Source organism: Dermochelys coriacea, chromosome 8 (genome assembly GCF_009764565.3).
Source record: "Dermochelys coriacea isolate rDerCor1 chromosome 8, rDerCor1.pri.v4, whole genome shotgun sequence".
Classification (NCBI taxonomy): domain Eukaryota; kingdom Metazoa; phylum Chordata; order Testudines; family Dermochelyidae; genus Dermochelys; species Dermochelys coriacea.
This window is the reverse complement of record NC_050075.1, coordinates 44,850,927-44,867,120: the sequence shown is the minus strand read 5'-3', so window position 1 is coordinate 44,867,120 and position 16,194 is coordinate 44,850,927. Positions and strand designations below refer to the sequence as shown.

At 47.9% G+C, this 16,194-nt stretch overlaps 1 protein-coding gene across 4 annotated transcripts in view; it reads left to right on the top strand.

The window, feature by feature from the left end:
• Positions 1-15,951, top strand: part of LOC119860029 (flavin-containing monooxygenase 5-like) — a 44,306-nt gene extending 28,355 nt beyond the window's left edge. Inside the window, exons 5-8 of one of the 4 annotated variants that reach the window (XR_006273883.1) lie at positions 9,502-9,701; positions 10,858-11,372; positions 11,996-12,068; positions 13,328-13,360. Coding sequence is in view for 3 of the 4 variants with exons in the window: in XM_038413122.2 (XP_038269050.1) it covers positions 9,502-9,701; positions 10,858-11,210; positions 11,996-12,068; positions 13,328-13,691 (990 nt within the window). In the remaining variant the exon portion in view is untranslated. Of the gene's footprint in view, positions 1-9,501; positions 9,702-10,534; positions 11,373-11,995; positions 12,069-13,327 lie in introns of those variants that run through there. The other 3 variants (XM_038413122.2, XM_043491184.1, XM_043491185.1) reach the window with 3 other exon arrangements.
• Positions 15,952-16,194: the final 243 nt, after the last annotated feature.

The window sequence follows — 16,194 nt, the reverse complement described above, 5'->3', positions numbered from 1 at the left end:
AATTAGATGCATCATCAGGGTTTTGGCAAATCCCCTTGGACACTGAGAGCTCCAAGATCTGTACTTTCAACACACCATTTGGTTGACACTGCTTCCTAAGACTTCCTTTAAGAGTATGTTTGCCTGCAGAACGTGAGCCAGATGTGAGATGCCCTAGCAGGTATGAAAGTGTAGCTTGAGAGCACAATAATTTGGGCAGCACTGCTGTTGAATATCAGGAACTAGTGAAGAATGTATTGAAAATTGTGAGAGCAAATAGCCTTAAATTGAATTAAGGCAAATGTCAATTTCAAATCATGGAGATAACATACCGGAGGACTGACCTCAAAGGGAGTGTTGCCTAATGAAACAAAGATTTGAACAATACCGAACATGACAAGACCTGAAGATAAAAAAGGGAATTCAAAGGCTGCTAGGAACTACGCCAGCAAGTTCAAACCTAACTATGAAGCTTCCACAACTCACCTAAGACATCTCTGCCACAGGGTCACTGAATGAGCATGGATGCCAGAACATGAAAGCCCATTCTGATATCAGTTCCAGTGCTGCAGTTTTTTGATCCATTGAAAGCATCAGACTCTCCACAGATGCCTTGAAAAGAGGGTGGGAGCAGTACTATTACAGTGTCATAGAACTAACTGGTTGTGTCTCCTATGCCTCAAGGGATATGATAGCAGCAGTGATTTTTTCAATGCTTCAAAGCAGAAACTGATCACAAACACGGCAACCCCTCTGAAACTACTGATTGCGATTCACAAAAAGGGACTTTGCGAAGCACCACTGAGACTGGGGCTGCTTTCAAAAATACAGAATTATCATGTGTAGCAGAGCACTGGCTTTGCCTTGGGGGGTCCTGCACTTCTAGGTGGTTAGGGTTTGCCTCAGAGGTTTGCTGTGACCCTTATTGTAGCCTCTCTTCCCTCCTAGAGGCAAGGGTTACAGCTTACTGAGTTGCCATCATCATCGGCTAGTCAACGGGTTTGGTATAAGAACCCTCTTTCGTCCCTTTCTTCCTTCTCAGGGAGCGTTTGTGTAGAGGTGGGGGGGAGTTGGGGGGAACCCGGGCCCACCCTCTTCTCCAGGTTCCAGCCCAGGGACCCTAATTGACAGCAGAAACAGGAAGTTTTCCTTCTACCAGAGCTATAGCCCTTCCCTGGGCTACTTCCCCAAATGATCCTCCTTGGTACCTGATCACACTTGTTCTCCTGGGTCTTTTACTGCGCTCCTTCTTTCTCCCAGTCTTCCCACAGCACACCTTCTTACTCCCAGCTTCTACCAGCTGGCTTCTCTGAAGGGGCTTCCTTTTAAACTAGTCCCAGAAGGTTCTAAATGGGCTTCAAGTGATCTAATTAACCTGTTTCCTTTGATTGCTTCTAATCAGTTCTTAATTGGTTCCAGGTATCTTATGGAGTCTGCCTAACTTAATTGCTTCTAGCACCTTCCTGACTGTTTTAGGGTAGCCCCTGGCCTGGTCACTCAGGAAACAGAAAACTGTTCATCCAGTGTCCAGTGTTTTCTTTCTATCAGACTTCTGCATCCAACCGGTCTGGGTCTGTCACACATGTAAACTATGATTTCCAACCCAGACACCACTTAGTAATGGCTAGGGCCCTACCAAATTCATGGCCCATTTTGGTCAATTTCATGGTCATGGAATTTTAAAAATCATAAATTTAATGATTTCAGCTATTTAAATCTGAAATGTCACTATGTTGTAATTGTAGGGATCCTGACCCAAAAAGGAATTGTGAAGGGGGGTTGTGGTACTGCTACCCTTACTTCTGCACTGTTGTTGGTGGCGGCGCTGCCTTCAGAGCTGGACAGCTCGAGAGTGGTGGCTGCCGGCTTGGAGCCGAGCTCTGAAGGCAGCACCGCCGCCAGCAGTAGCACAGACGTAAGTATGGCATGGTATGGTATTGCCACCCTTACTTCTGTGCTGCTGCCTGCAGAGCGGGGCCCTCACTTAGCAGCTACCACTCTCCAGCTGTCCAGCTCTTAAGGCAGCAGTGCAGAAGTAAGGCTGACAATACCGTGACCCTCCTAAAATAACCTTGCGATCCCCCCTGCAACTCCCCTTTGGGTCAGGACCCCCAATTTCAGAAATGCTGGTCTCCCCTGTGAAGTCTGTATAGTACAGGGTGAAAGCACACAAAAGATCAGATTACACAGGGAGAGACCAGATTTCACGGTCCATGACGCATTTTTCATGGCCGTGAATTTGGTAGGGCCCTAGTAATGGCAGATGCACTCTCAAGAGCAAATGCTCCATCTGTCAATTCACAGGCTGATGATCTGGAATAAGGAATAAACATTCATGTGAACTCAGCTAAAGACGAAATGCTGCAAGCAGTGTTACAAGAAGTAAAAGAGGAAAAAATCAGCACTGCACACTTGTATATTTCCACTGCAGAAATGAGTTGCCAGTGCTCTCAGGAGCATGCTGAAAGGGGACATAGGTCATGGTTCCCACAGTGATGGGAAGGAAAATATTGAATCCAATACACAAAAGGCACCTGGGAATGACCAAATCAAAAAGGAGAGCTAGAGAGAAGTTGTATTCTGGTCACAAATGAGCAGTGACATTGAAAAAATGATGAGCAGACAAGGAACCTATCAGAAGTACAGAGGTTCCCAGCAGAAAGAACCAATGATACTGTAAGAACAACTCACAGTTCCATGAGACAAAGTCAGAATTGACACATTCAGCCTGAAGATGTGATCACCTGGTTATAATGGATTACTTTACCAATTTCCCAGAAGTAGTCAGACACGAAGATACCATGCCTGCAACAGTTGCCAGACTCAACATCGAATTCCATGACTAATAATAACTGACTTTTGTTAGTGCTGTGGAGTGTTGTTAAGGCTGCTAAGTTTGTAATGCTGCTAATGCAGCTGTTCTTGGAGCCCCAATGTTAGCTGCATTAGCAGGGAGTGCAGCCTGCTGATTCAGCAGATGTCAATGTCAGAGGCGGATTATGGTTCGGTGGGGCCTTGGGGCCCTTCCCACCCCTTCCACCTGCAGTCTCCCCCGCCCCAACCCCTCAGTGCTCCTGCCAGGGAAATGGGGGTGGGGCGTAGGCGCTTGTCCTGCTCCGACAGGCAGGAGTGCTGGGCAGAGCAGGGCAAGCCCCCACACCCCAACCCTGCTCCCCGGCAGAAGCACCAGGCAGGCAGGCGGAGTGGGTCAGTGCATAGGGGCATCCATTTTTCTGTGGCCCCCCAATTGGCAGGGGGCCCTGGGAATGGGCCCCGTTGGCCCAGTAGCTAATCCACCACTGCTCAATGTTATTCATAAGAAAGACCACAGGTTCAGTTTGGTGGCGAAGCTGTTTGGCCACATTTATTGTCCACAATCCCACAGTACTAGTGCCCCATAGAAGCTACAGATACACTAAAGTGTGCCCATCACAATGGTGCCAGTTCAATCAGCACACCAGGATGCTGTCCCCTAGGACAGCACAAAGATGCCCCTGCCCCTCCTATGAGTTCTCCTTTTATACATTGATACAAATAAGTTATGTATTACACTCCAGATGTTAATAGTTTCCATCCTTATCCTTGTACCTGCTAGTTCAAACAAAACATCTTCATCCATTATCCTATCATCCCCTCCTTATCTTTACAAAGGTGTGTTCTTGTACCATATATTAAAAATGCATTTATATCAATGGTTCTCAACCTATTTATCATTGTGGGCCACATATGCGGCCCACAAAGTGTTACCTGGGCCTCAGGTTGAGAACCACAGGGTCCCCCCCAAACCCCTATGCCCAGTCCCCTCCACCCAGAGACCCCTCCACAGAGTGGGGCCAGGAGCAGAGTGCCAGGTGCAGGGCAGGTGGCAGGGACCCCAACCCCGAGCCCCACTGCATGGGGACCCCTACCCTGCTGCATCTGTCATCTATTTGCATAAATCCAAAGTAAAAAGCAGCTATCCTTCAAGGACTATATTTAGTGAGTACTTTGCAGGCGAAATGTACTAATGTAACAAATCAGTGCAAAAACCATAATGGGTTTCATGTGTATAATGGGTACCTAGCTACTAGTTCTCTAAGTTTGTTAAAAGTCTGCTTTTCTGAAGTCCATTGTTCTTATTCGGCTGCTCTCACTCCTTCCTTTCCTTAGAACCATGAAATATATCACTTCATGATCACTTTCATCCAAATTGCCTTTCACCTTCAGATTCTCAACCAATTCCCCCCTGCTGGTCAGAATCAAGTCTAAAATGGCTGCCCCCCTTCTCCCCCCCCCCCCCCGGGCACATTACTTCCTCCACTTTCTGAAACAAAAAGATGTCCCCAACAATGTTCCCTCTAATTTTTTTCATCCATGTGTGGAATGAATTTTGTTATGTGCACCAATATCGAGATGATGTGCACCATCAGTAGAAACAAAAAACCTAGATATAATATATATTTTTAAAAAGTTACCATAGGGATTATTACTGCAGCCAGGACAGGTTAGGCATTTTAGAACTCACTACTAAAAGAATTGAATTTAAACATGAGAGAGAAATAAAATTCTGAAATGCACAGACCAGTCAAAAACTAAAATAACAGCACTTTGAAAGAATAAAATTATAGAGAATATATGTGCATTGCAGGAAGTACCCAGAAGTAACAATAACAACACAAAAAGAAAAGAAGTACTTGTGGCACCTTAGAGACTAACAAATTTATTTGAGCATAAGCTTTTGTGAGCTACAGCTCACTTCATCGGATGCATTCAGTGGAAAATACAGTGGGGAGATTTATATACACAGAGAACATGAAACAATGGGGGTTATCATACACACTGTAAGGAGAGTGATCACTTAAGATGAGCTATTACCAGCAGGAGTGGGGGGGGGGGAAGAGGAAGAAAACCTTTTGTAGTGATAATCAAGGTGGGCCATTTCCAGCAGTTGATAAGAACATCTGAGGAACAGTGGGGGGTGGGGGGGGAGGAAATAACATGGGGAAATAGTTTTACTTTGTGTAATGACCCATTCACTCCCAGTCTCTATTCAAGCCTAAGTTAATCGTATCCAGTTTGCAAATTAATTCCAATTCAGCAGTCTCTCGTTGGAATCTGTTTTTGAAGGATTTTTGTTGAAGAATAGCCACTCTGAGGACTGTAATCGAGTGAACAGAGAGATTGAAGTGTTGTCCGACAGGTTTTTGAATGTTATAATTCTTGACGTCTGATTTGTGTCCATTTATTCTTTTACGTAGAGACTGTCCAGTTTGACCAATGTACATGACAGAGGGGCATTGCTGGCACCTGATGGCATATATCACATTGGTAGATGCGCAGGTGAATGAGCCTCTGATAGTGTGGCTGATGTGATTAGGCCCTATGATGGTATCCCCTAAACAGATATGTGGACACAGCTGGCAACGGGCTCTGTTGCAAGGATAGATTCCTGGGTTAGTGGTTCTGTTGTGTGGTGTGTGGTTGCTGGTGAGTATTTGCTTCAGGTTGGGGGGCTGTCTGTAAGCAAGGACTGGCCTGTCTCCCAAGATCTATGAGAGTGATGGGTCGTCCTTCAGGATAGGTTGTAGATCCTTGATGATGTGTTGGAGAGGTTTTAGTTGGGGGCTAAAGGTGATGGCTAGTGGCGTTCTGTTATTTTCTTTCTTGGGCCTGTCCTGTAATAGGTGACTTCTGGGTACTCTTCTGGCTCTGTCAATCTGTTTCCTCACTTCAGCAGGTGGGTATTGTAGTTTTAAGAATGCTTGATAGAGATCTTGTAGGTGTTTGTCTCTGTCTGAGGGGTTGGAGCAAATGCGGTTGTATCGTAGAGCTTGGCTGTAGACAACGGATCATGTGGTGTGATCTGGGTGAAAGCTGGAGGCATGTAGGTAGGAATAGCGGTCAGTAGGTTTCTGGTATAGGGTGGTGTTTATGTGACCATTGCTTACTAGCACTGTAGTGTCCAGGAAGTGGATCTCTTGTGTGGACTGGTCCAGGCTGAGGCTGATGGTGGGATGGAAATTGTTGAAATCATGGTGGAATTCCTCAAGGGCTTCTTTTCCATGGGTCCAGATGATGAAGATGTCATCAATGTAGCGCAAGTAGAGTAGGGGCATTAGGGGACGAGAGCTGAGGAAGCGTTGTTCATAAAAATGTTGGCATACTGTGGGGCCATGCGGGTACCCATCGCAGTGTCGCTGATTTGAAGGTATACATTGTCCCCAAATGTGAAATAGTTATGGGTGAGGACAAAGTCACAAAGTTCAGCCACCAGGTTTGCCGTGACATTATCGGGGATACTGTTCCTGACGGCTTGTAGTCCATCTTTGTGTGGAATGTTGGTGTAGAGGGCTTCTACATCCATAGTGGCCAGGATGGTGTTTTCAGGAAGATCACTGATGGATTGTAGTTTCCTCAGGAAGTCAGTGGTGTCTCGAAGATAGCTGGGAGTGCTGGTAGCGTAGGGCCTGAGGAGGGAGTCTACATAGCCAGACAGTCCTGCTGTCAGGGTGCCAATGCCTGAGATGATGGAGCGTCCAGGATTTCCAGGTTTATGGATCTTGGGTAGCAGATAGAATACCCCAGGTCGGGGCTCCAGGGGTGTGTCTGTGCAGATTTGTTCTTGTGCTTTTTCAGGGAGTTTCTTGAGCAAATGCTGTAGTTTCTTTTGGTAACCCTCAGTGGGATCAGAGGGTAATGGCTTGTAGAAAGTGGTGTTGGAGAGCTGCCTAGTAGCCTCTTGTTCATATTCCGACCTATTCATGATGATGACAGCACCTCCTTTGTCAGCCTTTTTGATTATGATGTCAGAGTCTCTCCTCCACTCTGCACAGCAAGCAGGAGGGTCCCAGGAGCAGCTGGCCAGGGGCTCCATGGCAGAGGGCAGGAGTAAGGCAACTGCAGAGCAGCGGTGGGAGGGGCAACTGAACACACATCGCTGGACGTGCAGGTCTCTGCTAATCACGTGCACAGCACTTGATTGACTCTTGGGCAGTCACATAGCTTAGAGAGAACATAGGTCCCCAGTATGTTATTGGACACTTTGTGTTTTGCTGTATTACTTTTCCAGCAGATGTCTGTGAAGTTAAAGTCCCCCATTACTACCAGGTCTTGCGTTTTGGATATTTCTGCTATTTGTTCTAGAAATGCCTCAATCACCTCCCCTTCCTAATTTGGTGGTCTAGAGTAGACCCCTACGATGATGTCACCCCTATTTCCCCCCTTTTATCTTTGCCCAGTGTGTTTCAAATGGTCCGCTTCTCATCTCCTTCTGGATCTCAAACAAACTTCCTCCATTTTTCCCCCTGCCTATCCTTCCTGAACAACGATCCCCCTCTATACCAACATTCCAGTCATGAGATTTATCCCACCAAGTCTCTGTGAATCCAATTGTCATAACTTAGCTTATGTGCTAATACTTCCAGTTCTTCCTGTTTATTCCCCGTACCCCTTGCATACAGACATCTAAGATTTTGAGTAGATTCACCCACTGGTTTTCCTCTTGTTGTTTGGATGACCCTATGGCAGGGGTGGGAAAACTACAATCCATGGGCCGGATCTGGCCCCTCAGGGCTTTGGATCCGGCCCACGGGACTGCCCCCCATGGTGCTGCAGGCCCGTGCCACTCTCAGAAGCGGCCGACGCCACGTCCCTGGGGCCCTGGGGTGGGTGGGGGCAGAGGGCTCTGTATGTTGCCCTTGCCTCCAGGCACTGCCCCCTGCATCTCCCATTGTCTGGGAATGGGAAACCACAGCCAATGGGAGCTTCGGAGGAGGTACCTGGAGTCGTGGCAAGGGCAGTGCGTGGAGCCCTGTCCCCCGCCACCCCCTCCAGGGGCAGTGCAGGGTTATGGTGCCAGCCACTTCCCGGAGCGGCGTGGCATGGGGCCAGGGCAGGCAGGCAGGCAGGCAGGGAGCATGCTGCTGCCACCCCGGAGCCGTTTTAGGTAAGCAGTGCCAGGCTGGAGCCCAAACCCGTCCTGCACCCCAACTCCCTGCCCTAAGCCCCCTCCCTGCACCTCACACCCCTCCTGCACCCCAACCCTCTGCCCTGAGTCCCCTGCTGCACCCCTCACCCCTGTGCACCCCAACCCCTGTCCTGAGCTCCCTCCCGCAGTCCACACCCCTGCTCTGAGCCCCCTCCTGCACTCCACATCCCAACCCCCTTCCCTGAGCCCCTTCATACATTCCACACTCCTCCTCTGCCCCAATCCCTTGCCCTGAGCCCATTCTTGCACTCCACACTCCCTCCCATACCCCGCACTCCCTCCTGCACCCAAACCCCTGCCCCGGCCCTGCATACAATTTCCCCATCCAGATGTGGCCCTCGGCCCAAAAAGTTTGCTCACCCCTCCCTATGATAACTTTCCATGTCCCTCCCCCAACATCTAGCTCTCTGTTAAGGTCGCCCTCTTCTATGTTTACCTGTGCTTTTGTCACCTGGCCTCTTTGAACCTACTTTAAAGCCCTCCTCACTAGGTTGTGTGAGTTGGTGTGTGAAGATGCTCTTCCCCTTCTTGGTCAGGTGGACCCATCTCTTCCCAGCAGACCGTCCGAGGCTGAGGAAGCCAAAGCCCTCCCAACTACACCATCTGGGCAGCCAAGCATTCATCTCCAATGATCAACGGCTGTGCTCGTCAGTAAGAGAGTTCACATGATTAGGCAGCCAGTGTGGTGAGACCACCTGACAACATGTTGACTAGCATTGTCTTGTCAATTCCTTCTGCTCCCCTGTCTGTCAGCCTGTCTCCACCTGTTGTTCCTTTGCGGTAGGGAACATCTTTTAAAAAAAATAATTAATACGCATAAATGCCTCATTTCTAATAATAGTACATTACTACTGAAGCTTGTGACATGGTATAGAACCCCTGCACTAGCATGAAAGGGGTTAAGGAGCTGCTTTGGGCTAGGGTGGCCCTGCCCCATCACACCTGCAAATCGGGCCAGGAAGAGGAGTTAAAAGGAAGGAACTCCACTCGGATGGGGGCAGCCCTGGGAAGGGAATAGGCTGAGCTTCTCTGGCCCTGGAGAGAGGGGCTGACAGCCTGCAGAGCCACTGCCCTTGCAGAAGGAGGGTGCAGATCCCCTGAGCTAAAAGGGGGAAAAGACTGAGACTTGCACTGGAACCCAGTGACCTCTGACATGGACAGTGACACTTCAGGGGCTTCTGAAGTCAGAGGTCCATACCCTGGAGGGAGCTGCTTACAGACTTTCCTTTCCCTTTCTTGTGTTGAACCTAGTTTGCTGACTGACTGATTTGTTGCTTCACCTGGAAGGCCGAGAGGGGAAGAAATAGTCAAGAGACTTCAACCAGAGGGTTAAGCACTGGCCCGCTAGAAAAACACAGTAGGAATATTGGATTTGCGTGTGTGCACTCCCCACATAGCCCTGAAAGGGGGTGCTGCACCACGGACAGGAGAATCATAAAGAAACACAACTAGATGTGAACCATTCGCTCCCATGAGAATGGCTCTCAGCCAAAGAGGCTCTTGGCAAGTAACTCAAAGGCCTGTGGTTTCCAACAGCTCGTTTCTCCCTCTTTCAGGTTTTCCTTAGCACCAAGCGGGGTGCATGGATACTTGGTCGGATTGGAGAAGAAGGGTACCCCCTGGACACAATTTATGTCACTCGCTATATGGAATTCCTCAGGCGCATTGTGCCTCTATCCCTGCTTAACTACTTTGCAGAGAAGAAACTGAATGCAAAGTTCAACCATGCAATCTACGGTTTGCAGCCTGCGCACAGGTAAGCTGGGGAGATCAGGAGACTTTCTCCGGGCTGTGGAGCCAGGAGGGGAAGGGTCATGTTCATTGCGCCCACCCAGACTCCACAGGACAGTGGAGAGCTGGGGCCTGTCAAGCACTGGAGAGCGGGGCAGAGCTCCTCTTAGGCAAACCTGCAGCTAGAGTCTCTAGGGCCTGGGTTCAATCCCTTGCTGTGCCAGATTCCCCCAGCCAATCTCTGTCCATCACCTGGGGCCCAGCTCTCATTGCTGCTGCTGCTATACCAAATCTGTCAGGATTTGCCTCACCTGGGGTCTAGGTCTTATTCCCACTGCTACCATCCAGAACATGCCTATCCCTCTGGTTACAAATATCCTTGTGGGATGTAAATGCCAAGCAAGGGGAGGAGTTATTTTGCATATGTGGGAGTAAACAAAATGGTACTGGATGACATCATTAAGGCCATGTCTACACTTACAAGCTTACATTGGCGCAGATGTACCGATACAGCTGTGCCGCTGTAAGATCACTCATGTAGCCACATTATCCCAATGGAAGACTGCTCTCCCATTGATATAGTAAAACGAGCTCAATGAGCAGCAGTAACTATGTCAGCAGGAGATGCTTTCCTGCAGACATAGCGCTGTGTGCATGAGTGCTTATGCTGGCAAGACTTACATTGCTCAGGGTGTTTTTTCACACCCCTGAGTGATAAAAGTTTTGCCAACATAGGTGCTAGTGTAGACATGGCCTAAGAAAGAGATAATTTAAGCTGAATACCTGAAAGAACTTGCAAATGGCAAGCTGTTAGACCAGGGAATTGTTTGTTATTATTTATTCATTGATTTATGGTAGCACCAAGGAGGCCTACTCACGGACCAGGATCCCATGGTGCAAGATGTGGAGAAACACAGAACAAAAAGAGTTTATCAGAGGAAGTGGTGAATGCATAGACTGGACAAAGCAATAGAATTCCTTACATGGAGTGATCCTGCACATGCAGCAGGATGGACTGAATAACCTGATATGTCCTTCCCACAACTTCTAGTTGCAGTACTAGCACATTCTGTGTGAGAGGAAATAGTTCTCTTTTCTCCTGGCAGCCTACTGCCCTGAAGAAGGTCATCTCCTGCCCAAAGAGATCTTCACATTTCTTGTATTTCCTTTGTGCCATTCAGGTTTTTCAGCCAGCACCCAACCTTCAATGACGACCTGCCAAACCGCATCATCTCTGGCAAGGTGCTGATAAAACCAAACATCAGGGAGTTCACCGAAACCAGCGCCATCTTCGAAGACGGCACCAGAGAGGAGGACATTGATGTGGTTGTCTTTGCTACAGGATACCGCTTCTCTTTCCCCTTCCTCGGGGATTGTGCCAAAGTGGTCAAAAACCAGGTCTCCCTGTATAAATTTGTCTTCCCTCCTCAGCTGGAGAAGCCAACTCTGGCTTTCATTGGCCTCATCCAGGCATTGGGAGCCGTCATGCCCATTGCCGAACTCCAGGGTCGCTGGGCCACACGTGTGTTCAAGGGTACGTGAACCAAAATGCAGGAAATAGTCTAATGCCTTCTAGACAGAAAGCGCAGACATTTCCAAGGAAATCCTAAAGCCAGTGCTGTTCAGGTGGACAACCTGCCATCTTGCAACATTTCCGCTGCTCTCCCTCTTTTGTCTGTTGTCTTTCTACTGAAAGGTGATCTGGTTATGTTCTTTGCTTCTTTGTGACGCATAGAGGCCGGTTTATTTTATTTTGGAAACTTTCTGTGAAAACTGTCACCTCCCCCAAAAAGATCATTTCCAGCTCTGCTCTTTGTGTACTCCTGCACCCTTCCTCTTTGTTGGTGCTGGAGTCTGGCTAGCTTTCTCTTACTCTCTGGCTGCAGTTACTTTGCACTTTTCTCAAGCCCTCTCCTTTGCACACCCACTCCCAGCTACCTACCTTTTGAATTCCAACACAGCCTTGATGGGGGCAGGAGGTGTTGCTGAGGGTTCAAGAGCCATTACTCTCTAGGGTTTACTTGGGGGCAGGGGAAGAGGGAGGAGGCACAAACAACTTTTTTTTCTCTGGGGCTCTTTATCTTTTCTTTGGTTTCAGAGTAGCAGCCGTGTTTGTCTGTATTCGCTGTCTGTATCTGTTACTTGTGGCACCTTAGAGACTAACAAATTTACTTGAGCATAAGCTTTCGTGAGCTACAGCTCACTTCATCGGATGCATTCAGATCTTTTCTTTGTTCCTCTTATTGCCCAGAAGCTGTTGCCTCTGTGTCTGAGAGCACCTGATGGATCTCCCTTCTGACTTGGGCTTCTCTTTCCTAGGGCTGAACAGATTGCCTTCAGCAAGTGACATGCTGGCTGATATTGCCCAGAAGAGAGAGGAAATGGCAAAACGGTAGGAATTATTATGTGAATCAGTAACCACTGGGCATGCTGGGAAGTCACCAGGGCAGTCAGCTCTCCATCCACTTCTGCCTATTTCCCTGCTTCACTTTTTGCCTCCCTTTATCCCCATGAGGACCTTTAGCCAACAAACATTGCATTTCATGCACCCATCCTCGAGGTCTCCCGGGGAAGTATGTCCCATCACAAAGAGTGTGTAAGAAGCGGGGTCCTACTGAACCCCAAACAAGGAGAAATGATCTGTGTGAGTAGGTTTATCCATCTGCCCCAAATATTCTTCCCTCTTTCTTGTTACAAAATTCTATCCCACACATTCTGCCTTGCTGCCATCACCTATTCCTCTCTCTTTCTCTCTCCCTCCTGCATCCCACATTCCCCTGCCTCCCTATTGTTTTCCTATTTGTTGCCCTTTCAGCACAGAGGCAGCAGTCTTCACTGAGGACACTATGGCTTCCATTGTTCCCAGTGGGATTGGACCTGCTGACCCTCTTTACTGGGAGCAGCTTGTACCACTTGAGAAATCTGTAAGGGGAATGGTGGTCATCTTGACTGAGGGCATTCTTTGGCTTCAGTCACACTGAAAATAATGGGAGAAGGCAGATATATTGAATATATATTGAAAATTGCTCACATCAAACTCTCAATCATGAGGTCATAAAAACCTTTAAACCCCAATTTCCTAAGAATATCACACACCTCATGCTAAATTTGCAAGTGTTGACAACTCTGTGGAAGGCTGGGTGTTAATTTCCAGCCCTTTTACTTTGCTGTTAAGCACTCCTCAGGATTGTGCAACAACTTAACTTTTAGGAGGGTTGGCCCTTCAATTCTACTTAAACACAGAGGGTTGAATAATTTGGGGAAGCTCCAGGTAAAGATTTTAAGTAGAAGACAGAGTAATGTCTGAGGCCAAAGTTGCTTTAGAGAATGTATCCAGCTCTTCGAAGGAGAATGAAGTAGAACTCATCCCTATCCCACACAGAAGATCAACATGCCACTTGTGTCCCAATTACGGCGCAAGAGATCTCTGTGCAGGGGTGAATTTCTCTCACGGTCAATGAACAGAAAGCAGCTCTAATCTTTGTAATGAGTGGGAGTCATCCAAAGGAGCAAGAGTACATCAGCATCTCCTTCTCCTCACATTTCAGAGAGGGATAGAAGCTCCTTACCCCTCAGGAATGTCATTTCCTGGTCAGTGAAGTTTCCATTTGACCACACTCCAGAGACACCTGCACTTCTTTCTCATTTCAGGTATGTGAAAAGCCAGCGCTATACCATCCAGGCGTATTACATCCCATACATGGATGAAGTGGCCTGCCTGGCAGGGGTCAAGCCCAAACTCCTGTCTCTCTTCCTCATGGATCCAAAGCTCGCCGTGGAGGTTTTCTTTGGCCCCTGCACCTCATACCAGTATCGCCTGAGAAAGCCAGGGAAGTGGGATGGAGCCAGGGAAGCCATCTTGACCCAGAGAGAACGGATCATTAAACCTCTCAAAACTAGAGTCCTAGATGATTATACAGGTGCCTCGGTGCCTTACTACCTTCAGATTTTTCTCATTTTTGCTTTAGTTGCTGTAACTTTTGCTTATTTTCCTTGGTCCTTTTTTCCCCTCTGACAAGTGTCATTTTTCAAGCTGCGAGTCCAGTTCGTGGTTTCCCTTCTTTCCTTTGCATTCGTATGGGCAGACTGGACTATGGTGGGCACTTCTGAATCTGTCTTCTGTGTAGGGTAAACTTGCTCTAATGCAGATGCAAAGTCTGCAGTAAGGGTACACAAGGCCTGTTAAGTCCCATTCAAGCCCTGTTTTGGAACCCCACAACAAGTGATATAATAAGAGGAAATCCCCGACCATTCCCAAAGTCTCCAGTGGCCTGGTTCAGGCAGTGTGACTGGAGATCAAGGGGCAGGCTGGCATCATTGCTGGCAGATTCATAGTTGGCTGGTTGGTGTCCATGGTGAATCGAGTCATCGCTGATTCCCAACCTCAAGTGCAGGAGGGGCTTGTGGGCTTTGTTGTCTTCTAGTTCTTATGCTTGCTACAGCTTCTGGGTGCTTAAGCGTCCTGGATCAGAGCAGGGCTCCATGTCAATTTCAAGCATCTGCCTGAGAGAACCAGAAAATGGCTTCCTCTCCATGTAGCTGAGAAAAACAACTCCCCCTCAGCTGCTCTCTTGGGTCCCATGGTCCCTCCACAGAGCAACACAGGGCCCAGTCCATCCATCACTGTTGTGTGTGCTCTCCAGCAGGCAGGCAGACTCAGTCGCTATTCTGTGCTTCTCCCTAGAGGAGCTGTATCTACAGTCCCACGCTGGCAGGGGCTACAGGTCACTTTAGGGTGGAATTAGGGACAAGGATGTCATGGAAGGCAGCAGCCCTTGAGCCCTGAGGGAGCAGGGGAAGCTCTTGGATCCTGGCCTGAGTTAAGGCTCGGTAAGGACTTGGTGCCTCATACATGGAAAAGATGGAGCCCTGAGTAGAGGGAAGGGTCTGAGCTCTATAGACTACAGAATCCCTGTCTAGGAGTAGGTTTGTCCCAGAGTAGGCTCAGAGTAGGTTTGTCCCAGTAGCACACAGCGATTCAAGCAAAGCTAAAGCAAAAGTCTCGCTATTATTGTTATCTGGATCTGTTAAGTGTGTTTAATTTGGTCGGTCTGCTTTTCTGAACACACTCCCATTACTTCAGCCTGACCAAGTAAATCTCTCTGTTTATGTGTGATCCTTGCATGTGCCCTTCCTAGGGAAGCCCATAAAGTGCCGGGCTCTAATAGTTGGCGTGCCTACAATGCTTGTCACGTGGTGGTCACAGCTACCAACCATATACTTTGTGTGTGATGGCTTATGCAAACCATCATTCACGCCTATCTGGGATGATGAGTCTGAGATTTTTTTTGAGGAAATGAAGTGGCTCATCGCCATCATCAAACATGCTTAGTCTACTAAGGACCATTGCCAGCTAGAGTGATCTCACTAGACAGTGTCCTATCAGGTATTGTGAGGTTCCCAGCTCAGGTGCAATCCTGTCAATCCACAAATCGCTGGGGCTTCCCCATGGGTGGCACCAGTTAGGGACAGAGCATGCATCCTTTGGCACATCGATGGAGAGCAAGGGAAGCTTTTGTCCATCTTGGCAATGCTGCTTTTGAATATAATAAGCAACTAAAGAAAAGACAGATCTTTGTGAGATTGTGCCATGTCCCACAAAGTCAAACCACTTTATGCTCAGGATGAAGCTCAAATAAGAACATTTGTGTTTTTTGACCTTTTTGATAAATGTTCTTCACAAAGACACCTTGAAACCCACTCAGAAATCCCAGCCTTTGAAGTTCCTGGTTTCATTCCTCTTCAACTATCTTGTCCCAGATTGATACAAGTACAAGTGTGGGAACTGTGGGAATATTCTTATGAACAATAGGTGTCACTCAACTTACCCAATCATTTTGCATTGCTTCCCACTGAGTATGAAGGGGTTAATTTCTCCCTGGGGACAAGGTTGTAGATCACATCAGCCTGCCTAGAAAGGACTGGAATCAACACAGGTGCATGGAGGTGCCTGGAGAGGCAACAGAAGCCTCAACAACTGAACATTAACTTTCAATGGCTGGCATCCAAGGAAGCTCAACATATGACCACAGCACAGCTGCTTCTGGAGCCACAGGGGCCAGGTGTTAACAGTTTGTGTTTTAAATTTGCTGCTGCCCAGGACAGACACACATGACACAGAGAGGCTGAGATAGACTCCAGGAGGCCCTGGAACAGTAGGGCAATTGCTTTGGCCAATATATACTTGGACTTAAACTTTGCTTTACCCTTCTAATGTGAACTCTTAATTGCTGATCTCCAGTTGACTAATAAATGCTTTCTTGGTTTTGGTAAAAGGTGACCCTGCAGATACTTACTAGCTATATTGCTGCCTGAAGATGTAACATCTCTAACAGGCGGCTGAACTATTTTGGAGTCACTAGAGAGCCAGGGTGAGAAACAAGAATGCTGTAGCCTTAAGTTTCAGGATCATGGGGTGTCCTTGTAAAAAGCTGTGGCTAGAGCCTAGCAAATAATAAGGATACTCCCACAGAGACTGTATAACCGCTGAGGCATCAAATCCCCTGTAAACCCATGAC